The 27,836-nt window shown below is 42.5% G+C and overlaps 2 protein-coding genes across 6 annotated transcripts in view; one reads left to right on the top strand and one right to left on the bottom strand.

The window, feature by feature from the left end:
- The window catches only part of LOC106586165 (pre-mRNA-processing factor 40 homolog A), a 41,698-nt gene extending 18,343 nt beyond the window's left edge, over nt 1-23,355 (top strand). For 2 of the 3 annotated variants that reach the window (XM_014173092.3, XM_014173090.3), the window contains 13 exons: nt 2,190-2,298; nt 2,817-2,967; nt 3,364-3,497; nt 8,131-8,245; nt 9,690-9,802; nt 10,077-10,193; nt 10,894-11,031; nt 18,572-18,667; nt 18,891-18,977; nt 19,203-19,299; nt 19,540-19,601; nt 19,680-19,838; nt 22,195-23,355. In XM_014173092.3, the coding sequence (XP_014028567.1) occupies nt 2,190-2,298; nt 2,817-2,967; nt 3,364-3,497; nt 8,131-8,245; nt 9,690-9,802; nt 10,077-10,193; nt 10,894-11,031; nt 18,572-18,667; nt 18,891-18,977; nt 19,203-19,299; nt 19,540-19,601; nt 19,680-19,838; nt 22,195-22,284 (1,468 nt within the window). In that variant the 3' untranslated portion in view covers nt 22,285-23,355. The remainder of the gene's footprint in view (nt 1-2,189; nt 2,299-2,816; nt 2,968-3,363; nt 3,498-8,130; nt 8,246-9,689; nt 9,803-10,076; nt 10,194-10,893; nt 11,032-18,571; nt 18,668-18,890; nt 18,978-19,202; nt 19,300-19,539; nt 19,602-19,679; nt 19,839-22,194) is intronic. The other variant, XM_014173091.3, reaches the window with a different exon arrangement.
- Nucleotides 23,356-23,840: 485 nt separating this feature from the next.
- The window catches only part of LOC106586162 (formin-like protein 2), a 78,518-nt gene continuing 74,522 nt past the window's right edge, over nt 23,841-27,836 (bottom strand). For all 3 annotated transcript variants that reach the window (XM_082968883.1, XM_082968882.1, XM_014173087.3), the window contains one exon: nt 23,841-27,767. Coding sequence is in view for 2 of the 3 variants with exons in the window: in XM_082968882.1 (XP_082825008.1) it covers nt 27,658-27,767 (110 nt within the window). In the remaining variant the exon portion in view is untranslated. The remainder of the gene's footprint in view (nt 27,768-27,836) is intronic.

Below are 27,836 nucleotides of genomic sequence, written 5' to 3'. Positions count from 1 at the left end.
TTTAGTTACTTTAAGGATCAGTTGTCTCTCTGTGGGTCTAACCCCAAGAAGTTCTGGAAAACGGTTAAAGACCTGGAGAATAAACCCTCCTCCTCACAGCTGCCCATGTCCCTTAATGTTGATGATGTGGTTGTTACTGACAAGAAGCACATGGCTGAGCTCTTTAATCAACACTTCATTAAGTCAGGATTCCTATTTGACTCAGGCATGCCTCCTTGCCCGTCCAACATTTTGTCATCTCCCACCCCTTCTAATGTGACTATCCCCGATGCTTCTCCCTCTTTTTCCCCTGCCCCGCTACAAAGTTTCTCCCTGCAGGCAGTCACTGAGTCCGAGGTGTTAAAGGAGCTCCTGAAACTTGACCCCCAAAAAACATCCCGGGCCAGATGGTTTAGACCCTTTCTTCCTTAAGGTTGCTGCCCCTATCATCGCCAAGCCTATCTCTGACCTTTTTAACCTGTCTTTGCTTTTTGGGGAGGTTCCCATTGCTTGGAAGGCAGCCACGGTTCGTCCTTTATTTAAAGGGGGAGATCAAGCTGATCCTAATTGTTATAGGCCTATTTCTATTTTGCCTTGTTTATCAAAAGTGTTGGAAAAACTTGTCAATAATCAACTGACTGGATTTCTTGATGTCTATAGTATTATCTCTGGTATGCAATCTGGTTTCCGCTCAGGTTATGGATGTGTCACTGCAACCTTAAAGGTCCTCAATGATGTCACCATTGCCCTTGATTCTAATCAATGTTGTGCTGCTATTTTTATTGACTTGGTCAAAGCTTTTGATATGGTAGACCATTCCATTCTTGTGGGCCGGCTAAGGAGTAGTGGTGTCTCTGAGGGGTCTTTGACCTGGTTTGCTAACTACCTCAAAGAGTGCAGTGTATAAAGTCAGAAAATCTGCTGTCTCAGTCACTGCCTGTCACCAAGGGAGTACCCCAAGGCTTGAACCTAGGCCCCACGCTCTTCTCGTCTCAATTTACATCAACAACATAGCTCAGGCAGCATCATCCATTTATATGCAGATGATAGTCGTATGCTCAGCTGGCCCCTCCCCGGATTGTGTGTTAAATGCTCTACAACAAAGCTTTCTTAGTGTCCAACAAGCTTTCTCTACCCCTAACCTTGTTCTGAACACCTCCAAAACAAAGGTCATGTGGTTTGGTAAGAAGAATGCCCCTCTTCCCACAGGTGTTATTACTACCTCTGAGGGTTTAGAGCTTGAGGTAGTCACCTCATACAAGTATTTGGGAGTTTGGCTAGATGGTGCACTGTCCTTCTCTCAGCACATATCAAAGCTGCAGGCTAAAGTTAAATTTAAACTTGGTTTCCTCTATCGTAATCGCTCCTTTTTCACCCCAGCTGCCAAACTAACCCTGATTCAGATGACCATCCTACCCATGCTAGATTACAGAGACATCATTTATAGATCGGCAGGAAAGGGTGCTCTCAAGCGGGCTAATGTTCTTTACCACTCGTCCATCAGATTTGCCACCAATGCTCCTTATAGGACACATGACTGCACTCTATACTCCTCTGTAAACTGGTCATCTCTGTATACCCATCACAAGACTCACTGGTTGATGCTTATTTATAAAACCCTCTTAGGCCTCACTCCCCCCTAACTGAGATATCTACTGCAGCCCTCATCCTCCACATACAACACCCATTCTGCCTGTCACATTCTGTTAAAGGTCCCGAAAGCACACACACATCTCTGCGTCGCTCGTCTTTTCATTTCGCTGCAGCTAGCGACTGGAACGAGCTGCAACAAACACTCAAACTGGACAGTTTTATCTCAATCTCTTCATTCAAAGACTCAATCATGGACACACTCACTGACAGTTGTGCCTGCTTTGTGTGATGTATTGTTGTCTCTACCTTCTTGCCCTTTGTGCTGTTGTCTGTGCCCAATAATGTTTGTTCCATGTTGTGCAGCTGCCATGTGGTGTTGCTACCATGTTGTGTTGCTGCCTTGCTATGTTGTCTTAGGTCTCTCTTTATGTAGTGTTGTCTCTCGTGTTTTGTCCTGTGTTTATTTTTTTATCCCGTCCCCGTCCCTGCAGGAGGCCTTTTGGTAGGCCGTCATTGTAAATAAGAATTTGTTCTTAACTGACTTGCCGAGTTAAATAAAGGTAAATGAAAAATAATAATAATAATAAAAAAACTGGTTGTCTCTGTGTGTGAACCAGGAAAGCAGAGCAGATGTTTGCGGAGCTCGATGTGTGGAGCACCGTCCCAGAGAGGGACAGACTGGAGATCTATGAAGACGTCCTGTTCTACCTAGCCAAGAAGGAGAAGGTCAGTTTTATTGCCGTTAGGCTGCCTTTTTTGGGGTATTTGGCATTTTAGTAGCATCCCCATTTAGCTGTTGCAAAAGCATCAGCTACTCTTCCTGGGGTCCACATGAAACATGACATAATACAGAACATGAATAGACAACAGCTCAAGGACAGAACTACATGAATAACTAGAGCCTGCTGGGCTTGTTTTTTGGAGTGTGGAGTCACAACTACCACTTTATTCTCTTCCATCTACATTCACTTTCACTTCCCAACATTTTATCCTATTTAAAATTAAACATTTCTATTTACAAAAGAAATATAGTGTGAGGGAAAATAATGTATTTGATCCCTAGTATTACTATCAGGGTTGGGATCAATTCCATTTCAATTCAGGAAGAAAAAATGTCTGTGTACTTCCTGAATCGAAATGGAATTGAGCCCCACGCTGATTACTAAGGACATTATCTGTCAGAATGTGTTGAGGACCTCCTCTTCACTCTAGTCTGTTCCATCTTTGTCGTGTGTGGGGTACAGGAGCAAGCCAAGCAGCTGAGGAAGAGGAACTGGGAGGCTCTGAAGAACATCCTGGACAACATGGCCAACGTGACGTACCGCACCACCTGGTCCGAGGCCCAGCAGTACCTGCTGGACAACCCCACCTTCGCAGAGGACGAGGAGCTCCAGAGTACGCTGCACACTCATTCATACTATCTGCATCTCAAATGGCACCCTATTCCCGACAGTGCACTACTTTTGACCAGAGCCCTATATGGGACAGATTTGGGACACAACCTTTCTCAGAGCTCTGCATTCATTTAACTAAAGCAGCAGAGCTGTTACTTGTGCGTCATAAAAACAAAAGGGTCCGTCTGTGAGTTTGAATAGGTGAACGACTGAACAGGCCGAGTAACTGAAGTTGGTGAATGACTGCCCTGTCCAGTCAGGTGCTGTGGTTTGCAGCGTGTGCCTGTGTGGCGCAGCAGTGTGTGTGTAAAAGACTGACTCTGTTTGCTGCGTGGGTGCCCTGTTGACGTTCTCCCCTCTCTCTCTTTCTCTCCTTTCCTCTCCTTGCTTGCTTCAGACATGGACAAAGAGGACGCTCTGATCTGTTTCGAGGAGCACATCCGAGCGCTGGAGAAGGAGGAGGAGGACGAGAAGCAGAAGACACTGCTGAGGGAAAGGAGGAGACAGCGCAAGAACCGAGAGTCCTTCCAGGTGAGAAAGACGGGTCTCCTCCTCTACCTCACCATGGAGCATTTTGGGAACCGTGTACACGGTAGAGGATTATGATACAAACAATGCTAACACCATAGAATTATATATAGAACATTAGAATGGATATTGGTAGCCTAGCAACATGGTACGTGTTAAGTTCATGTTTTAAGTATCCCTATATTTCTGTTATTACGGGGCTATCACTCAGTCAAGAGTTCGCCTGCGCAGGAAGTCTTGGGGTTGATGGACCTAGCCTAGAGTGGAATGGCTACCTTGTATTGTGTTCATACGGTATAGTAAACTTTGTTAAACTGGAACCTAGTCATTGTGTCATTTTAAGTTAGCATTGGTAGCAGAGGATGGCTAATAACTACAATGTGCCACCTCGGTTCGACGAGAAGAGGTCGTATGAAAGTTGGAAAAATTTACTTGGAATCTGGACACGGGTTACTAATCTGGACGAGAAAAAGCAAGCACTTGCGGTGGTATTATCACTCGAGGGAAGAGCGAGAGATACAGCACTGGAAATATCCATTGAGGATTGAACAAGGATTACGGTATGGGAACTTTGATCAGAGCACTGGATTCTGTCTTAAAGAAGAGAAAGACCGTGCCTACGAGGCATATTCAAACTTTGACAGTTTTACTAGAGACATTTCGGTTGCAATGACGGACTACATCATTGATTTGGAACAGAGGTACAATAGGATGTGAAAGTACCACATGGTTCTCCCGGATGCAGTGTTAGCTTTCAAGTTGCTAGATACTGCCTGTCTGGATGGTCGGGAGAAACAGTTGGCTTTGACTGCTTGTACTGTGCTGACTTTTGCATCAATGAAGTCGGTACTAAAAATACTTTTTGGTGAAAAGAAAGTCTGTCGCGCCAATAGCAGATGGGATGCAAGTGAGTGACGCAGCATATTACACTGAGCAGCAGAGAAAAGGCGCCAACAAGTCACGTCATCAAGACAACCAGAGGAGGGCGCCATTTGCCGGCACAAATCCACTGGGCAAATATGGAAGGAGATCAAAATGTGCTATTTGTCAAAGCACTTACCATTGGGTTAAAGACTGTCCTCATAAAAATGAACCTAGTTAAACTAACAGGGGAAAATGTAAACACAGAGATAGAGCAGTGTAACATTACACTGTTTTCAAATGAATCTGATACTGAGATCTTTATAGTTGAATCCTTAGGATCTGCTGTGATTGTTACTGCATGTACACGGACAGTGTGTGGTGCAAAATGACTTGATAGCTATGTCAGTGAACTAAATATGAATGAAGTACAAAATATGATTGACACACCAAGCAACAGAGCTTTCACATTTGGAGATGGGAGAATCGTCCAATCTACCAAGCGAGTTAAGATACCAGCAAACATTGGTCAGACTAAGTGTCACATTGAAACAGAGATGGTCCCTACAGAAATCCCCTTACTATTAAGCAAAGCTTCCCTCAAGAAGGCAGGGGCTGTACTAGACATAAAAAATGACAAGGCAGTGATGTTTAAACAACCAGTGACCCTTGAACTTACTACCTCAGGCCACTATTGTGTAAACATTTTAGACAAAGACATCACACAGAGTCCATGCAAAAATGAGATTCTGACGGACACAGAGCACATGGAGATTCCGACAGGCACAGAGAACATGAACACAGAGGAAAAACACAAAGTATTGTTAAAGCTTCACAAACAGTTTGGACATGCTACAGTTGACAGACTTCAGAAATTATTCAGCAGTTCTGGGATAATGATAATGAGAGTATTTACATTTTACGGCAGATAGTTAACAGTTGTGAGACATGCCAGAAATACAGCAAACCTAAGCCCAGACCAGCTGTTGGTTTGCCACTGGCTTCCAAGTACAATGAAACAGTGGCTGTAGATCAACATGAGTTAGGACCAAGTGTGTGGTACCTTCACGTTATTGACCACTTCACACTCTTCAGTGCTGGAAGCCTTGTGAATACAAAGAAACCCAGTGACCTCGTCAAGCACTTCATTCATTCCTGGATATGTGTGCATGGCCCGCCCCAGAAATTGTACAGTGACAATGGAGGAGAATTCAATAATAATGAAATAAGAGAAATGGCTGAGAACTTCAACATGGAAGTAAAGACAACTGCTGCATACAGTCCATGGAGCAATGGACTTCTGGAGAAACATAATCAAACACTCACAGAGATTGTGCTGAAAGTGAAGCAAGACAATGGATGTGACTGGAAACAGCCCTAGATTGGGCTTTGATGGCAAAAAATGAAATGCACAATGTTCATGGCTACAGCCCATACCGACTAGTGTTCGGGCAGAACCCTAATCTTCCCTCTGTACTGTTTGACAAGCCACCAGCACTAGAAGGGGCCAGTGTGAGTACATGGGTGGGACAGCACCTTTCAGCACTACATGCAGCGAGAAAAGCGTTCACTGAAGCAGAGTGCTCAGAAAGAATTCGCAGGGCTCTGCGGAAACAGCTTCGACCCACCGATGAGAAGTACGAAACTGGAAACAAAGTGTACTACAAACGAGTCGACTGTCAAGAGTGGAAAGGACCTCGAGTAGTCATTGGCCAAGATGGTGTGGTGATATTTGTGAGGCACGGAGGCACCATTGTCAGGGTGCATCACTCAAGATAGCGGGAAAGTAAATGATCAACAAGATGGAGGGGCTGTTGCTGAGAATCAGTCTCCTAATGAAAAGGACACAATAACAGACAATAACCTACCAGATGTTGCATCCAATGATATGGACACTGAAACTGACACAGGAAATGGAGCAGAGACCTTCAACCATGACACAGGTAATACTGTTGACCGTTCAAATAAGGAAAACTTTCAACAACAGCCACGTGTTAAGAAAACATGGTTGTTCCAATCTGAAAACTGGATAAACTGTTAAATACATGGACAGAGAAAGTGGTATTCCACATACAGCAACCGTCATTGGACGAGCAGGAAAAGCCAAAGGAAAACACCAGTACTGGTACAACTTGCAGTACTCTGAACCAGTTACACTTCCTGGTACAACAGGGTCAGCTGACCTGTCACTTGTAGATAATCTCAGAATTGAACCAATGGAAAATCGAGAAAAACAGAATGACATCCAAAATGATGATGTACTTGAAACAAAGGACGTGTCATTTGACTCAGCTAAGCTAGATGAGCTCAGTAATTGGAGGAAAAATGGAGTGTTTGAGGAAGTCAAAGACATTGGCCAAAAATGTGTCTCAAGGTGGGTGTGTACCCTTAAAGAATCCTTAACTGGAATAGTGCCTAAAGCACGTCTAGTGGCTAGAGGTTTTGAGGAGCTGGCTGCTAAACAACTCCCAAAAGACTCACCGACATGTGCCTCAGAGTCACTCAGATTGCTGATGTCAGTGATCTGCCAGAAAAAATGGAAACTTAATTCCATAGACATCAAATCTGCATTTTTGCAGGGAAGAGAGCTGTCAAGGGACATTCACATCCGACCTCCGCCTGAAGCTAAGAGCGAAGGAACACTGTGGAAACTAAAAAAGTGTGTGTATGGACTGGCAGATGCATCACTCTACTGGTACAACAAAGTCAAGGCAACAATGCTGAATACAGGTGGAAAACTGTCACAAGTGGATCCTGCAGTTTTCTATTGGCTTGATCAAGACTACAATGTGACTGGAGTACTTGCCTGTCATGTTGATGACTTCATCTGGGGTGGCTCACAGACCTTTGCTACAACTGTGATTCCACACCTCAAAGCTGTTTACCAGGTCGACCACAAAGCAACAGCTTGCTGACTGTCTGACTGAAAAAGGAGCATCCGGTCTTGTGCTCCTACAGGCTCTCCTCCTACAGGCTTTCCTCCTACAGGCTCTCCTCCTACAGGCTCTCCTCCTACAGGCTCTCCTCCTACAGGCTCTCCTCCTACAGGCTCTCCTCCTACAGGCTCTCCTCCTACAGGCTCTCCTCCTACAGGCTCTCCTCCTACAGGCTCTCAGTAATGGAAAGTGGCAGCTTGAGTAATACAAATAAAAACTGTCACACAACCCATTTGTAATGGGGAACTTGAATAATACTTGGACATTTAATTATGTTGATGTTTTATTTGTCTTTAAAGAAAAGGGGGAGATTGTTAAGTTCATGTTTTAAGTATCCCTATATTTCTGTTATTACGGGGCTATCACTCAGTCAAGAGTGCGCCTGCGCAGGGAGTCTTGGGGTTGATGGACCTAGCCTAGAGTGGAATGGCTACCTTGTAGTGTGTTCATACGGTATAGTAAACTTTGTTAAACTGGAACCTTGTCGTTGTGTCATTTCGAGTTAACTGTACGGATCATTTGGACCGTCTTGGATCATTCTTAAAACGGATCAACGGGAATTATAGGATTTCTATGACTAACACAGACTGAAGAAAAAGTCAAATAGTTTGTCAGGCGTTTTGACTGTAATACTGTACTGAAAAAGTACAGGAAAATATAAGTGAATTTTGCATGGGCTGATCTCCCAGGGATGTCATTTATCCGAACTGCGTTCCAAATGGCGCCCTATTTCCTTTTATATAGTGCACTATATAGGGAATATGGTGCCATTGGGACGTAGCCCGGTCATTTCAGTTGCTTTGCTGAGCCTTATGTTTCTCCCCCCGCCCCCCCCTTAGAAATTCCTGGACGAGCTCCATGACAACGGTCAGCTCCACTCCATGTCTGCCTGGATGGAGATGTACCCCACCGTCAGCTCAGACATCCGCTTCGCCAACATGCTGGGCCAGCCAGGTATGAGGACACCTGCTGCATGCGCATACTCTCATGCTTATCGGTCTATAGGTTCATTTGCATCATTTTGCAGAATTAAATTGGTGTGTGTGTGTGTGTACAGTATATTGGTTATGTATCTTATTTATCACACGCGTACAGTATATTGGTTATGCATCTTATTTATCACACGCGTACAGTATATTGGTTATGTATCTTATTTATCACACGCGTACAGTATATTGGTTATGTATCTTATTTATCACACGCGTACAGTATATTGGTTATGTATCTTTATCACACGCGTACAGATACAGAGCCTTTCGAGTGTAAAATCTGTCAGACAGCGCGAGAGCTGCTGCCACAGCATCTCAAACAGCAAACATAGGCAGCGGAAGGCAGGTTTCATCAGCGCGTCAAACAATGCTGGAGGCATTGTTTGAAACCTGAACGTTTTAATACATATAAGGCATGTCGTCTTATCTTGCTTCAAAGTAGCCTAGCCAAAATCAGACCATATCCGTGGAGGCAATTATTTTATATCAACTTTCTTTCATTGTCCGGTAGCCACAATCCTAGTCATATTAGCAACTCGTGATAGTTGTTTGCATCTTTAGATCTCCCCTATTTCTATGTTTCTAATGGATATTTTCATCTCTGTCACATGAAATGGCTCGCTGTATTATGCCCTGTGCGCTTGTGATGTGAAGAAATAATAGTTGAGATAAATGTTCTGATCGGTTGCGTCAGACAGATTAAAAAAATTACAAAATTGTGGCGTACTGGTTGAATGAATTTGGGGTCTATCATCCCACAACTGTCCTAGAGTATTTTGGAATAGTCTATTTCTTTCTCAACAAGCTGACCAGTGGAATAGGTCAACCTTTCTACGATGGGGGATAGTACATTGACATAGGCTAGTGATTTTGCTGTTTGTTACTCGTCTTCTTGGCTACGGAAAAGTAACTCTTCAAAGTGCGCATCGGAATTGGGTAAAAAGGACCGCGCATCGTTCATCCTCGACTTACATGTTCAGTTAATATGAATTACATGTTCAGTTAATATGAATTACCATACTCGAAATGTGATTTCTGTCATTCTGAGCACCGTGGGTGGACGCTCTAATCAGGTTACGCACCCAATGCATATGGCTCCGGTAAATTTCTCAAATGGCCAGTAAATGAAAATGTCCGGCGCCACATTTTCCTAACGGAAACCCTGGCTCACACAGGTATACGCATACTTACATGCACAGACGCGTGCACACACACACACACTGATAGACACACACACACACATGCACGTTATCAATATTGTTGTTCTCTTATCCACTTGTACTGCGGTGATAATGTCGTATTATACTTCTGCTGCTCTGGTTTGTGGTCGTTGACTTTGTTCTCTAGCTTTTGGTGATGCGGTAACCATGTGTTGTCCGAGCACATCTTGAATAACGCGTGCATGTTAGTTTATGGTGTCTATTCTGCAGGCTCCACTCCCCTCGATCTGTTCAAGTTCTACGTGGAAGACCTGAAGGCTCGCTACCACGACGAGAAGCGGATCATTAAGGATATCCTGAAGGTGGGAGGATGTTACCTTCTGTGTTTTCTCCCACGTTGTGGTCTCAAATGGCGTCCTATTGCCTATTTAGCGCACTACTTTTTGCCTATATAGTGCATTACCTTTTACCAGAGCCCTGTGGTGCCTGATCCAAAGTAGTGTATGAAATAGAGTGTAGGGTTCCTTTTGGGATGCAGTTAAATCTACTTTACAGCGTAGATATTGTACAATCTGCACGATCGCCTCAATGGTAGTTTTCATTTTATTAACACTTTCTCCTCTTTCCTCCACACAGGACAAAAACTTCTTGGTCGAGGTAAACACTAGCTTTGAAGACTTTGGCACTGTGATCAGCTCAGACAAGAGAGCCACAACGCTGGACGCAGGCAACATCAAGCTAGCCTTCAACAGCGTAAGAGCTCTTTGATTTATACCTACACCACCATTTCTGTACACTGAGTGTTCAAAACATTAGGAACACCTTCCTAATATTGAGTTGCACCCCCTGTTACCCTCAGAACAGCCCCAATTCGTCAGGGCATGGACTGTACAAGGTGTCGAAAGCGTTCCACGGGGACGCTGGCCCATGTTGACTCCCACAGTTGTGTCAAGTTGGCTGGATGTCCTTTGGTTGGTGGACCATTCTTGATACACACGGGAAACTTTTGAGGTTGAGAAACACAGCAGCGTTGCAGTTCTTGACACAATCCAGTGCGCCTGGCACCTACTACCATACCCTGTTCAAACGTATGTCTTGCCCATTCACCCTCTGAATGGCACACATTCACAATCCATGTCTCAATTGTCTCAGGTTAAAGAAGGATTTTTAAGCCTTGTCTCCTCCCCTTCATCTACACTGATTTGAAGTGGCTTTAACAAGTGACATCAATAAGGGTTCATAGCTTTCACTTGGATTCACCTGGTCAGTCTGTCATGGAAAGAGCAGGTGTTCTTAATGTTTTGTACACTCTATGAGCCCTGGTCAGAAGTAGTGGACTAAATAGGGAATGGGTGCCATTTGGGATGCACAACGCTTCACTGACGATCAGTGACCTCGTTGTGCTTCTAATAACTACTGAGTGACCTCCCTCTCTCCTCCTGTACTGATGTAGTTGCTGGAGAAGGCAGAGGCTCGGGAGAGGGAGCGGGAGAAGGAGGAGGCCAGGAAGATGAAGAGGAAAGAGGCCACCTTCAAGAGCATGTTGAAGCAGGCTACCCCAGCCCTGGAACCAGAGGCCACCTGGGAAGAAGTATGTGTTAATCTGTTACCTTTCACACACACAGTCTTACTGTTACCTTGCACCAGAGGTGTGGACTCGAGTTTGACCCAAGTCACAAATTTGACAACTTGAGACGGACTTGGAGCCTCAAGACTCGGGACTTGACTTTGACTTGAAATTATCTGGACAGGTTTGTAACGTTTTGTCACTCATTTATGGCACAGAGTCTCCAGGGATTACTCTCCAAGCAGCCAGTGAGAGTAGCCAGAGAGCTTGCACTTGCAAAAAAAATACTAATAAAAGTGCAACAATTGGTTCGTGAAACGCACACTCTGCCCTTTGATTGGACCAGCAAACTGTCAATCAACACCGGTTCGGGTGAGCTAGCGCAGTGGTTCTCTAAGTAGGGAGAGGTTTTGGGGGGGGGCGTCGCAAGTGTTAAACTGAATGGAAAAATATTTCAATAGGCTACATATAGCCTACCATTTGAATTTGATAAATATATACCATTCCAGTCAAAAGTTTGGACACATGTACTCATTCCAGGGTTTTTCTTTATTTTTTATATTTTCTACATTGTAGAATAATAGTGAAAACATCACAACTATGAAATAACACACATGGAATCATGTAGTAACCAAAAAAGTGTTCAACAAATCAAAATATATTTTATATTTGAGATTCTTCAAAGTAGCCGCCCTTTGCCTTGATGACAGCTTTGCACACTCTTGGCATTCTCTCAACCAGCTTCATGAGATGGTCACCTGGAATGCATTTCAATTTACAGGTGTGCCTTATTAAAAGTTAATTTGTGGAATTGCTTTCCTTCTTAATGCGTTTGAGCCAATCAGTTGTGTAAGGTAGGATAGGTATACAGAAAGCCCTATTTGGTAAAAGATCAAGTCCATATTATGCCAAGAACAGCTCAAATAAGCAAAGAGAAATAACAGTCCATCATTACTTTAAGACATGAAGGTCATTCAATCTGGAACATTTCAAGAACTTTGAACGTTTCTTTAAGTGCAGTCGCAAACACCATCAAGCGCTATGATGAAACTGGCTCTCATGAGGACCACCACAGGAAAGGAAGACCCAGAGTTACCTCTGCTGCAGATGATAAGTTCATTAGAGTGACAAGCTTCAGAAATTGCAGCCCAAATAAATGCTTCACAGAGTTCAAGTAACAGACACATCTCAACATCAAATGTTCAGAGGAGGCTGCGTGAACCAGGCCTTCATGGTCGAATTGCTGCAATGAAACTACTATTAAAGGTCACCAATAAGAAGTAGACTTGCTTGGGCCAAGAAACACAAGCAATAGACATTAGACCGGTGGAAATCTGTCCTTTTGGTCTGAGTCGAAATTTGAGATTTGTGTCTTTGTGATGCAGAGTAGGTGAACTGATGATCCCTGCATGTGTGGTTCCCACTGTGAAGCATGGAGGAGGAGGTGTGGGGGTGCTTTGCTGGTGACACTGTCACTGATTTTATTTAGAATTCAAGGCATACTTAACCAGCATGGCTATTACAGCATTCTCCAGCGATACGCCATCCCATCTGGTTTGCGCTTAGTGGGACTATCAATTGTTTTTCAACAGGACAATGACCCAACACACCTCCAGGCTGTGTAAGGGCTATTTGACCAAGAAGGAGAGTGATGGAGTGCTACATCAGATGACCTGGCCTCCACAATCACCCACTCAAATCTAATTGAGATGGTTTGGGATGAGTTGGACCGCAGAGTGAAGGAAAAGCATCCAACAAGTGCTCAGCATATGTTGGAACTCCTTCAACACTGTTGGAAAAGCATTCCAGGAAGCTGGTTGAGAGAATGCCAAGAGTGTGCAAAGCTGTCATCATTTTGAAGAATCTCAAATACAAAATATATTTTGATTTAACACTTTTGGTTACCTCATGATTGTCTTCACTATTTTTCTACAATGTAGAAAATAGTAAAAATAAAGAAAACCTTTGAATGAGTAGGTGTGTCCAAACTTTTGACTGGTACTGTGTACCTTTGCCTATTTCATCTGTTTTCTAGTATAGACCTATGTTATTGCACCAAATTATTGTCTCAAAAACATTTAAATCTGTGCATCAGTACAAAAAAGTTGCACATCTTGACTGTTGACCAGTAATTAATCATCAGCATTGGCACTCAAAGGCGGGCTCACACATCCAGATTAGTGACCAGAAAGCACTTGCATCATTTAAAAAAATACCGTTTAGCAATCTGCTACAGACGCATCCTTGCCATTTCATTGATCATTTTTTAAATATTTCAGATAGGCTGAGTTTGGTTGGCTACTTGCTATATGACTAAAGGTGGTTGTATCATCGCACTGCCTTTTAATATTATGGGATGAAAATGTAACATTCTGGCGAATTTAATGACTGTATCTGTGAGGAAGAAGAGGGCTACACAGTTGGCGAAGAACATTAAGCGGCCATCCAAAGTGATATCGCTCTCAATCCGATCCTGCAACCTCTGCTGCTTGCAGGTAGGCAGTCTGGTTCTGCTTGCTCTGGACTCCAGAGAAGTGACTTGATATTGGCTGCTAACATGTAGGTATAAAAACACTGTTTACTTCTGTATCTTATGTTCTGAAAATGCATTGCCGTTTTAAGGCTGTAAATGACTGGCTGCATTTGCAGAGCCATTGTGCGCTCGTGTTTGCAAGCTTTGAGCCACTCCTTTTTGGGGGTCGCTAACGAAGCAGATTTCTGATTTGCTGTACAGCGCAAACGTCAAATTGTATGGAGAGAGGATTGCCATAAATTAAATATGCAGCTCCAAAAATTTGTTCGGTGATCAAGAATATTAACTGTTTACTTTGCAAACTCACCAGCCTTAGGGCATCAAGCAACAATTACTAGCATAGGCTTACTGGTCTTTTGGTAAGTCAATATTTCTTGAAATTGATCATTCAGTTTTGAAGCTTGCATTTGGAATTTGATGTTAAAATGAATTATTACATAACCAAAATATATTGTAGACAAAATAATGAAACGGGCTGTCTGGTAGCCTCAATAAAGACAAAGACAAAGAACAAGTCATTGCATGTATTTTTTTTACTTGAGGCTTGACTTGCTCTTGGAATGCAGGACTTGGACTTGACTCAACTTGAGACTCAGATCTTGTGACTTGCTTGTGACTCGAATAATAGTGACTTGATCCCACCTCTGCCTCACACACACACATTATTACTGTTACCTTTCTCACACACACATTATTACTGTTACCTCTCTCACACACACATTATTACTGTTACCTTTCTCACACACACATTATTACTGTTACCTTTCTCACACACACATTATTACTGTGTTACCTTTCTCACACACACATTATTACTGTTACCTCTCCCCCTCGACCCCCACACACACATTATTACTGTTACCTTTCTCACACACACAATTACTGTACCTCCCCCCCGTGTTACCTTTCTCACACACACATTATTACTGTTCCTCCCACCCCTTTCTGCCCCCACACACACACCTTATTACTGTTACCTCTCTCCTCACACACACACTTATTACTGTTACCTCTCTCACACACACACACATTATTACTGTGTACCTCTCCCCCTCGACCCCCACACACACACGACCTCTCCACCCCTTACTGTTACCTCTCTCACACACACACGACCCCCACACCCTTATTACTGCCCCCCCCCCGTTACCTCTCTCACACACACACACATTATTACTGTGTTACCTCTCTCACACACACACACATTATTACTGTGTTACCTCTCTCACACACACACACATTATTACTGTGTTACCTTTCTCACACACACATTATTACTGTGTTACCTTTCTCACACACACATTATTACTGTTACCTCTCTCACACACACATTATTACTGTGTTACCTTTCTCACACACACATTATTACTGTGTTACCTCTCTCACACACACACACATTATTACTGTGTTACCTCTCTCACACACACACACATTATTACTGTGTTACCTTTCTCACACACACATTATTACTGTTACCTCTCTCACACACACATTATTACTGTTACCTTTCTCACACACACATTATTACTGTGTTACCTCTCTCACACACACATTATTACTGTGTTACCTCTCTCACACACACATTATTACTGTGTTACCTTTCTCACACACACATTATTACTGTGTTACCTTTCTCACACACACATTATTACTGTTACCTTTCTCACACACACATTATTACTGTTACCTTTCTCACACACACATTATTACTGTTACCTCTCTCACACACACACACATTATTACTGTTACCTCTCTCACACACACACACATTATTACTGTTACCTCTCTCACACACACACACATTATTACTGTTACCTCTCTCACACACACACACATTATTACTGTTACCTCTCTCACACACACACACATTATTACTGTTACCTCTCTCACACACACACACATTATTACTGTTACCTCTCTCACACACACACATTATTACTGTTACCTTCTCTCACACACACACACACATTATTACTGTTACCTCTCTCACACACACACACATTATTACTGTTACCTCTCTCACACACACACATTATTACTGTTACCTTTCTCACACACACATTATTACTGTTACCTTTCTCACACACACATTATTACTGTGTTACCTCTCTCACACACACATTATTACTGTGTTACCTCTCTCACACACACATTATTACTGTTACCTTTCTCACACACACATTATTACTGTGTTACCTTTCTCACACACACATTATTACTGTTACCTCTCTCACACACACACACATTATTACTGTTACCTCTCTCACACACACACACACATTATTACTGTTACCTCACACACACACACACATTATTACTGTTACCTCTCTCACACACACACACATTATTACTGTTACCTCTCTCACACACACACACACATTATTACTGTTACCTCTCTCACACACACACACATTATTACTGTGTTACCTCTCTCACACGCACACACATTATTACTGTGTTACCTCTCTCACACACACACACATTATTACTGTGTTACCTTTCTCACACACACATTATTACTGTGTTACCTCTCTCACACACACATTATTACTGTGTTACCTTTCTCACACACACATTATTACTGTGTTACCTCTCTCACACACACATTATTACTGTGTTACCTTTCTCACACACACATTATTACTGTGTTACCTCTCTCACACACACATTATTACTGTGTTACCTTTCTCACACACACATTATTACTGTGTTACCTTTCTCACACACACATTATTACTGTGTTACCTCACACACACACACATTATTACTGTTACCTCTCTCACACACACACACATTATTACTGTTACCTCTCTCACACACACACACATTATTACTGTTACCTCTCTCACACACACACACATTATTACTGTTACCTTTCTCACACACACACACACATTATTACTGTTACCTCTCTCACACACACACACATTATTACTGTGTTACCTCTCTCACACACACACACACATTATTACTGTGTTACCTCTCTCACACACACACACACATTATTACTGTGTTACCTTTCTCACACACACACACACATTATTACTGTGTTACCTTCTCACACACACACACACATTATTACTGTTACCTCTCTCACACACACACACATTATTACTGTTACCTCTCTCACACACACACACATTATTACTGTTACCTCTCTCACACACACACACATTATTACTGTTACCTCTCTCACACACACACACACATTATTACTGTTACCTCTCTCACACACACACACATTATTACTGTTACCTCTCACACACACACATTATTACTGTTACCTCTCTCACACACACATTATTACTGTTACCTCTCTCACACACACATTATTACTGTGTTACCTCTCTCACACACACACACACATTATTACTGTTACCTCTCTCACACACACACACATTATTACTGTTACCTCTCTCACACACACACATTATTACTGTTACCTCTCTCACACACACACACATTATTACTGTTACCTCTCTCACACACACACACATTATTACTGTGTTACCTCTCTCACACACACACACATTATTACTGTGTTACCTCTCTCACACACACACACACATTATTACTGTGTTACCTCTCTCACACACACATTATTACTGTGTTACCTCTCTCACACACACATTATTACTGTGTTACCTCTCTCACACACACATTATTACTGTGTTACCTCTCCACACACACATTATTACTGTGTTACCTTCTCTCGCCCACACACACACCATTATTACTGTGTTACCTCTCTCACACACACATTATTACTGTGTTACCTCTCTCACACACACATTATTACTGTGTTACCTTTCTCACACACACATTATTACTGTGTTACCTCTCTCACACACACACACACATTATTACTGTGTTACCTCTCTCACACACACATTATTACTGTGTTACCTCTCTCACACACACATTATTACTGTGTTACCTCTCTCACACACACATTATTACTGTTACCTCTCTCACACACACACACACATTATTACTGTTACCTCTCTCACACACACACACATTATTACTGTTACCTCTCACACACACACATTATTACTGTTACCTCTCTCACACACACATTATTACTGTTACCTCTCTCACACACACATTATTACTGTGTTACCTCTCTCACACACACACACACATTATTACTGTTACCTCTCTCACACACACACACATTATTACTGTTACCTCTCTCACACACACACATTATTACTGTTACCTCTCTCACACACACACACATTATTACTGTTACCTCTCTCACACACACACACATTATTACTGTGTTACCTCTCTCACACACACACACATTATTACTGTGTTACCTCTCTCACACACACACACACATTATTACTGTGTTACCTCTCTCACACACACATTATTACTGTGTTACCTCTCTCACACACACATTATTACTGTGTTACCTCTCTCACACACACATTATTACTGTGTTACCTCTCTCACACACACATTATTACTGTGTTACCTTTCTCACACACACATTATTACTGTGTTACCTCTCTCACACACACACACACATTATTACTGTGTTACCTCTCTCACACACACATTATTACTGTGTTACCTCTCTCACACACACATTATTACTGTGTTACCTCTCTCACACACACATTATTACTGTGTTACCTTTCTCACACACACATTATTACTGTGTTACCTTTCTCACACACACATTATTACTGTTACCTTTCTCACACACACATTATTACTGTTACCTCTCTCACACACACACACATTATTACTGTTACCTCTCTCACACACACACACATTATTACTGTTACCTCTCTCACACACACACACATTATTACTGTTACCTCTCTCACACACACACACATTATTACTGTTACCTCTCTCACACACACACACATTATTACTGTGTTACCTTTCTCACACACACACACGTTGTTATCAATGGGTTACTGTCTGGCACATGATTTGATAGTCATGCAACTATTCAAAAGCAAACCTTTTGTTTTCTGACTATTAATTTTCTCTCTCTGGTCGTCTTAGGTCCGAGAAAGATTCCTCAAAGAATCTGCATTCGAAGACGTGACTCTGGAGTCTGAGAGGAAAAGGATATTCAAAGACTTCATGCATGTCTTAGAGGTAAGACTCATTTAACTCGGCTAACCTCCTGTGGGGGGGGGGGGGGGAGTGCCCCGACAATGTCAGTGGTTTGCACCTCAAATGGCACCCTATTCCCTATATTGTGCACTACTTTTGACCAGGGCCCGTAGTAGTGCACTATATACGGATGAGGGTGCGATGTGGGACAGAACCAGTGTCACGACATACAGTACACAAATCTGTCTGCTGTTTCTTCTCACAGCACGAGTGCCAGCATCATCACTCCAAGACCAAGAAACACTCAAAGAAGTCCAAGAAGCACCACAGGAAGCGCTCCCGCTCTCGATCGGTTAGTAGTAGGCCCCGACACAGCACAAACCAAGACCCCTCTGCACCCTTTGTAGCTCGCGTCTCAAATGGCACCCGATTCCCTAGATGGTGCGCTACTTTTGACCAGAAACCCTATAGTTTATAGGCAATAGGGTGCCATTTTGGGATTTCGCCTTCATTTGTATCAGCATGGCACCTCACTAGACAAACCCTCCTACTACTCCCACTCCTCTTCTCTCTGCAGGGCTCAGAGTCTGAAGGTGAAGACGATTATCACACCAAGAAGAAGAAGCGCTCACAGTCCAAGTCCCCGTCCGAGCGCTCCTCCAGTGGGGAATCTGGTCAGTGGTTTTCCTATGTATAATCCCTTTTGTTTATTCTTTTATCATCCCATAAAAACTTGAATCATAATTGTGATATAAGGATCAGGTGTGATGAAAAAGTATATGCTGATAGGAATGTATTGTACCTAAAACCTTGACTAGAATATTCTTTAAATAAATCGCTATTAAAAAAAAACACAAATGAAGGAATATTGTGTGGCGGCCAGTTTCTGACATCCCTCTCAATTCGGTCAACAGATAGAAGTTATAAGAAGTCCAAGAAGCACAAGAAGAAGGGGAAGAAGAGGCGTCACAAGTCGGTAGGTTCTCAGGACGGAATTATTTTCGGGGGAATAATTGGCGGACGGCGCGCTTATTCTTGTGACCCTGTCTTTCAGCAATCTCCTGAATCCGAAGGCGAGCGGAAAGAGAAGGGAGGAAGAGAGAGGGACGGCAAGCGGGAGAAGGACCAGGAGAAAGAGAACGACAAGTCCCGGGGGAAGAGTCGCTCCGAATCCAAGCAGAAGTCGCCTAAAAGGAAATCTACCAAGGAGGAGGTAAAACGTAACTAAACCCAGCCATGCATCTGGGATTTGAATGCTTTAAAAGAAAGAAATACTCCATGCCAGTACACAGCAGTTGTATCCAAGCATTTTGTCTCATCCTAGTCCAAGTGAGGTGTTTACTATTCTATTTCCTAGTGCAATGTTCCCCAATTACATTCAGCCTTGCGCGGATGGTCGCGGTGCCGGAAGATAGTTGTTCACAGCAAATTGACCGCAAGAATCCCAAACAGATATAGTATTTGAATTTTTTTTTGACTCATTTCAAACTTTGATTACATTGGGATACGATCACATGTGCCTTTATGCGTGGGAATAAATGGGAACAGATTTTTCCTAAATGTAAAATCACTTCCTGGTGATTTTACAGTCTTCTGTCCAACAACAAAAATGATTTGAAGTGACTGCGGTTCTGGATTTGCTGCAACCCAACTTGCTGTGTCTATTGATACGGAGTTTTCTGTGCATGTCCAGGATTCTTTTCTTTTTTACGGAGCTGCTGCCCACTATGTTGTCTACGTAGCTTCTGCTCAGTGCTTCCACTGCTGCTTCCCCTTTAACACGGAGGGGGAAACTTCACGTTCTACTCTAAAGAGTAAAGATATGGATCGACATGTTTGAACAGTGCATTCCATACCTCGAGCGATTTTAATGTTATTTTTTTCTGGAAGGGCGTTAGGCACCCTTCAGCTTTTCATGTTGTACACAAAAGACATGATCAACATTTTGGTACAAACTTTGTCGTCTAACAGTATATTTAGGCAAGCGTATCAAAGACAAGCAAGATGCATACAGGCAGTCAAAATAGTGATTCTTTACTCATTATCATTGCAAACATTGGCTAGCTCTTTTTTTCAGCTGCTCTCGCTACAATTTGGCAGCATATCTATGAAGGTTATCACCACAAATAGTAGGAAGTCTAAAGCAGTAATGGACAAATGAAGTAAGGAATAATAGGGCATGGTCAGACATGCTCGGGCTGCCTAGAAAGTTCTCTTTACAGGAACTCTGGCTAGTGGCTGTGATATGGCAGCAAAGATTAGCCTACATTACACGAAATGCTGATTGTTTTTTTGTTGCTCCAATGCAATGTGTAGGGACTTCGTCCTGCTTGTGCAACTGCAATATCCGTTACAACAGACACAGAAGGTTGTATACTTTATAGACTTCAATAAATATTTTGGAGAATGTTTGTTCAAATCGCCACGTTTAATTTTTTTTATATATTTAGGCTGTTTAGAAATATGGGCAGGGGCCTCCCAAGTGGCACAGCTGTCTAAGGCACTGCAGTGCTAGAGGCGTCACTACAGACCCGGGTTCGATCCCGGGCTGTATCACAACCGGCCGTGATCGGGAGTCCCATAGGGCGGCGCACAATTGGCTCAGCGTCGTCCACGTTATGGGAGGGTTTGGCCGGCGGGGCTTTACTTGGCTCATCGCACTCTAGCGACTCCTTGTGGTGGGCCGGGCGCCTGCAGGCTGCCCTCTGTCGTCAGGTGAACGGTGTTTTCTTCCGACACATTGGTGCGGCTGGCTTCCGGGTGAAGCGGTTGGGTGTTAAGAAGCGTGGTTTGGCGGGTCATGTTTCCTAGAACTCATGACTTGACCTTCGCCTCCCGAGCCTGTTGGGGAGTTGCAGCGATGAGAAGATTGAAATTGGGGGTATAAATTATAATATGAGGCAAAGTGGGTAGATCATGCAGAGGTTTCTGGCGGGGCAGGGGCGAAAACTCTATTGGCAGCCACAGCCTTTTTGTTTTGGTCTTAGAACTTTTTGGGGGCAGATAAAATCACCTTTGGGCCACTTTTTCGGGAACCATGTCCTAGTGCATCCCAAATGTCACTCTACTACTTTTGATTACATCCTGGTAATCAAAAGTAGGGTTACATCCTGGTCAAAAGTAGTGCATTACATAGGGAAAAGGGTACCATTTGGGAAGCATACCAAGTCAAATTCCTAGAAGTAGTGCTGAGCTATTAGTGCTTTTAGAGGTCGGTTCGATTAATAAAAAATAAAAAAAGAACCACGGATTTAGACATTAAATGCACTATATTATGTGTGTTGAATGCTGTAACACAGAATAAATAAGGCATACTTTTATGACTGCTGAATACCAACCATCAATCACGTAGACCATGTGTTTTCAGGCTTGCGAAGCAACTGCTTTCTATCCCTCTCGAGTGCGCGTTCCGAACGAAGCGGAATTGAAATAATTGAACCGATGTCGGTCCGTTAGTAGTTTAAAAATCCAAGAATAACCGTCATTTCGGTTAATCGCTCAGCACTACCTAGAAATCACCAGTGTTGTCGGGAAAATGTGGGTTTTGATGTTTTGTCTTGGTTGTGTAGGGTGGCTGGGACACTTCAGGCAGCGAGCTGAGTGAAGGAGAGCTGGAGAAGAGGAGGAGAACTCTCCTGGAACAGCTGGATGCTCCTTGATCCTGTTTTTTTCCTCATGCTGTCTTCCTTTCATCCACCGTGCATTCCCCCCAGTGCTCCGTTTTCAGCGTAACGCCACACATGCTTGGACTTAAGGTTACACAATTCCGGTAACTTTCCCAAACTTCACAGGTTTTCCAGAAATCTAAGTTAGAAGATTTTGTGTAATTCCTGTCAATTTTTGGGTAAGTTACCAGACTGTTTCAACCCTATTTGGACTGTGTGTGAACTATTTCCCTTGTGTTTTGTATAATGGGAATGAACCCGCCACACTGGCACTAGAATGCTTGGTAAATATTTTCGGTTTTCTTACGTTATTGGAAGTGGTCGCAGGCTGAGTTGAGTGTCTACTTTGATATCAGAAGAAGGTCAACTGTGTGAACATTTAGTGACACACTTCAGAAATGTGTTGCCTTTTTCTAATGTTTTCTCACTAGCAATTTTATTCGTTTTGTAGTTGTTTTTCTTTGCTACTAGTTTGATATCGAAATGGATTCAAAGTGCATCTTAATGCCATGCTCTTTACTGTGACCTGCCTTGCAGTTCTCAGTACAATTCTTATCCGAGTCACAAATGGCACTGTATTTATTCCCTTTATAGTGCACTACTTTTGACCAGGGCCCCCAAAGTAAAAAAAAAAAAAAAAAAGAACTTTTTTTTTTTTGAAGTTTAATTTAGGAAATCTGTTGACAAAATATTCCCGCAAATACAAATGTGATTGTGTCTCAGTGTAATCAAGGTTTGAAATTATTTTCAAATACAATACATTTTCCTGCTTAGTTGTGGTCAATTTGCAGTGCACAAATTTTAATTATATTCCGGACCCCAGACCATCCGCTCTGACAAAAATCGCAACGCAGCTGAATCTAGTTGCATACCGCTGCTTTGGACTGATGTAGAACTCTTTGGCAAAGGTGCACGTCTAGACTGAATTAAATGTCTTTCTGAAACAAGACCCTTTTAAATATATTTTTATGGTATTTTTAGGATTGGTTCGCTAGATTTTCATGAGGAATTGTGAAAGTCCTCATTGCATGATCTAAAAATGTAATAAAATACAGTTTACATGAATTTGTTTGTCTTCATGTACCATCACCAGCAGCCACCATAGATCGGAGCTCATTATTTTCTTTACATATGACCTCTCTGTTATGAGTGCCTCTTGTTCACTAGGCTTAGTAGCCTTGTATCCGTTTCCTGTGGATCATTGAAATGCTAGGCTGGCTGTAAGTAATAATTGCTACTGTAAGAGGGAGTGCCGAGACAACGTGGCTCAGGACAATCTAAATTAAGCTCCAATAACATCACCAGGGTTGTGGCACGGTAGCCGAAGACCGCCAGAAGTGGCAAACCCAAACCTTTGTTGCTGCCCGTGGCCCCGGCCCGCCAGACGGGTGAGTAATGATTTCTACGGTTTACATACACAGAGATGACAAGACCGACTTCTGTTGTTTTTATATCAATGAACCTGCATAGAAAACCAGAGTGAATCTGAACAGCTGTCTGCCAAATGAATGATAAAGAACAACATTGAAATAAAGATGCAGACATTATAATAGTGTAAATAGTTTATTTGATCACATCCAGAACTCAGTCTACCTTTAAATGTTATTTAAAAGTATTTTGTAATAAGCACACAATGCCTAAAATACATTTCTGAAGAAAAAACAATAACATGCCACTATTATCCAGTCTAATGAGTGGTCAACAGTTCACATAGGAAGTATAGAGATGAGTGGTTTGTTGCACATGCTATAACGTGGACATTTATGGTCCCAAGACCACAGAAAGCTTCTCCGAACATCAATGGGTTATGGCCCAAATGACTCCCTATATAGGGCACTACTTTTGACCTTTTTTGCACCAGGGCCAATAGGGTCAAAAGTAGTGCACTAGATAGGGAATAGAGTGCCATTTAGGACATACATTAATATAATGCCTCTTTACTCTCAGGCAAGTGTGGCACCAGGGCATTCTGCTTCACACAATAGATCTGTTCGGTTAAACCCAGAACCCAGATGTGTTTTTTTCGGCTGAATTAAATATACAAAATGGACAAACCTATAAGTTAAAACAACATTCTTATTGTATATCACAGGGTGATGCACATTTTGTTTTAAACAATATGTACAATAGTAACCTTATAGTAATCAGTGGATTAAGAAGTAAAAAACAATGCAACAATTTTTGTAGCAAAATATCTGTACATTTACAAAACTTTTTTTTGCTTTGTGTACTTTTTGTTTGTTCTGACATTTTTTTTATATAACTAGCTAAACACTTTAAAAGAAAAATGACTGTCGCTCACGTCAAAGTGGGTCACATGAGAAAAACTGAATGGATACCGTTTACAGTGGTTAAATACTATACATTAAATGTACAATAATAGTGAGTAGACAGAAGCCTAGCGATTCATTAGCCGATTGCGGTTTTCAGAGTAAAAAAAGAAACTTGGAATCCAGTTTCCATGACAAGCTCCTCAAGTAGCCTGAAGTACCTTCCTTGCGGCTGCTACACTTGACTGGAAGTGTATCTGCTGATAAGGCTTTGTTTTAGCACCTTTCCTATTCGCTCAATTGTGGCTCTGGCCTGGGGTGTCGTTTGGGTGTGCTCTCGTAGTCGTTCGACCGAACGACTCCCTGGACCAGAGCTATTGTGGCTCAAGAGCCCCACCATCCACTTAACAGCATTGCATTTGAATGGCACTTGAGGTCTACATGAGCATACAATGTACACTACCAGTCAAAAGTTTGGACCCAACTACTCATTCAAGGATTTTTTTATTTATTTTTTACTAGTTTCTACATTGTGGAATAATAGTGAAGACATTAAAACTATGAAATAACACATGGAATTACGTTGTAACCAAAAAAGTGTTAAACAAATCAAAATATATTTTATATTTGAGATTCTTCAAAGTAACCACCCTTTGCCTTGACGACAGCTTTGCACACTCTTGGCATTCTCTCAACCAGCTTCATGAGGTAGTCACCTGGAATGCATTTCAATTAACAGGTGTACCTTGTTAAAAGTTAATTTGTTGAATTTCTTTCCTTCTTAATACGTTTGAGCCAATCAGCTGTGCTGTGACAAGGTAGGGGTGGTATACAGAAGATAATATGGACTTGGTCTTTTACCAAATAGGGTTATGTCAAGAACAGCTCAAATAAGCAAAGAAAAACAACAGTCCATCATTACTTTAAGACGGGAAGGTCAGTCAATACGGAACATTTCAAGTTCAAGTGCAGTCGCAAAAACCATCAAGTGCTATGATGAAACTGGATCTCATGAGGACCGCCACAGGAATGGAAGACCCAGAGTTACCTCTGCTGCAGAGGATAAGTTCATTAGTTACCAGCCTCAGAAATTGCAGCCCAAATAAATGCTTCACAGTTCAAGTAACAGACATCTCAACATCAACTGTTCAGAGGAGACTTCGTGAATCAGTCCTTCATGGTCGAATTGCTGCAGAAGGAGACTTGCTTGGGCCAAAAGACACGAGCAACGGACATTAGACCGGTGGAAATCTGTCCTTTGGACTGATAAGTCAAAATCTTAGATTTTGGGTTCCAACCGTGTCTTTGTAAGATGCAGAGTAGATGAACGGATGATCTCCGCATGTGTGGTTCCCACCATGAAGCATGGAGGAGGTGTGGGGGTGCTTTGCTGGTGACACTGTGACTTATTTCGAATTCAAGGTACACTTAACCAGCATGGCTACCACAGCATTCTGTAGCGATTCGCCATCCCATCTGGTTGGAGCTTAGTGGGACTATCAATTGTTTTTCAACAGGACAATGACACAAAACACACCTCCAGTCTGTGTAAGGGCTATTTGACCAAGAAGGAGAGTGATGGAGTGCTACATCAGATGACCTGGCCTCTACAATCACCCACTCAATCTAATTGAGATGGTTTGGGATGAGTTGGACCGCAGAGTGAAGGAAAAGCAGCCAACAAGTGCTCAGCATACGTGGGAACTCCTTCAAGACTGTTGTAAAAGCATTCCAGGTGAAGCTGGTCGAGAGAATGCCAAGAGTTTGCCAAGCTGTCATCAAGGCAAAGGGTGTCTACTTTTGAAGAATATATTTTCATCTGTTTTAACACTTCTTTTTTTTTTTGGGACACTACATGATTACATGTGTTATTTCATAGTTTTGATACCTTCACTATTAGTCTACAATGTAGAAAATTGTCAAATAAATACAGAAAAAATCTTGATTGAGTAGGTGTGTCCAAACCTTTGACTGGTGCTGTAGTTCTATTTACATAGAGCTAATAATTCACGACTTGGTCCACTAACCATGTTAGCACTGATGAATGAGATGTTAATACCGTAAAATGGAGGCCTAGCTATATATAATTCACATTAGCCTGGTCTCATTTCGAGAGCGCCACACCTCTCTGAACTATATTATTTCTGATACGTTTTCTCTGTGGTCCCACGTTGTTGTACAAAATTCTACCTGATACTTGCTTAAGTACTTTCATTGAGCATATTAGTTTTGGATCACTGCTTCATAGTATTAATCTAAGACTTGTCCCCTTTTAATAAGGTCATTAGCCCTTAAGCAAATCTTTTTTTTTAAGTGCCGCTCGAGCACATTGTTGGAATTCCAAGAGCAATGGCAGTAGCACCAGGAATGTAATAAGATACTTGCTATTGAATATCATATTCATCACCTGTGGCGGAATACTTCGACACCTAACGCCTCGAACACACCTTGTAGCGTCATTGCGCAACTTGGCACGCAGCGTCATCTGGATATGTGCGCAACAAAAGTTCAACATTCACCTTTCTGCTACCATTTCTGTCAAGCCGTCTACGCATAGAATTTGATGCGTACGTTTGATTTATCCGACGTACGCGCCACCCTCGAACGCACTGCCTCTGCAAAGCGGCAAGGCGAACGCAGCGCTCCATTGGAAATTCATGTACTTCTGGTGTACCAAAACGCAATGACGCTGGAGCTGTGATCGAGGCATAACGGAACTGTGTCACCTATACATTCTACACTTCTTTTCAGGATAAATCTCTTCCAGGAATTCCCCCTATGGACGTCCGTGTCCAGTTTTACACATTAAATGAAATTACAATTAAAGCCAGGTCAAGTTGTATTGCTTGAAGTAATAAAAAAATAAAACTGATCACATAAAAAGTACGTTTCAGGCACTTGGCTTGTCTAAGGTTCCCTATAACTGACCTTTCAGACCCATCCATCTTTCTTTCCTTCAGTCCATCTATTTCTCTTTGTCTACCCATCTCTTTCAGTCCATCCATTTCTCTTTCAGTCCAGAGTGAGAGGCTGCTTCATCCACATCACCCCCCCACCCCCCCTTCACCCCTCTCCTAGTACATGCAATGTTCCCTCGTCACATGACCACTTCCGTGTTGTTGACCGGCCGCAAGTTTTGGTCGTCAAAGCGCCTTCTGACGCTCCTCCTCACCGCGTCGGCTCGCCTGTAAGGCTGATTTCGAAGATCTGGGATGGAGGGAGGGAGGGGGAGAGAGGGGGGTGGATAAAAGAGGTGTCAGTCATGCCAGGGCCTTC

Source organism: Salmo salar, chromosome 25 (assembly GCF_965601325.2).
Source record: "Salmo salar chromosome 25, fSalSal1, whole genome shotgun sequence".
In the NCBI taxonomy this organism is placed as follows: Eukaryota; Metazoa; Chordata; class Actinopteri; order Salmoniformes; family Salmonidae; genus Salmo; species Salmo salar.
Note: the sequence above shows the minus strand (reverse complement) of the source record. Positions and strands in the feature narration are given on the sequence as shown.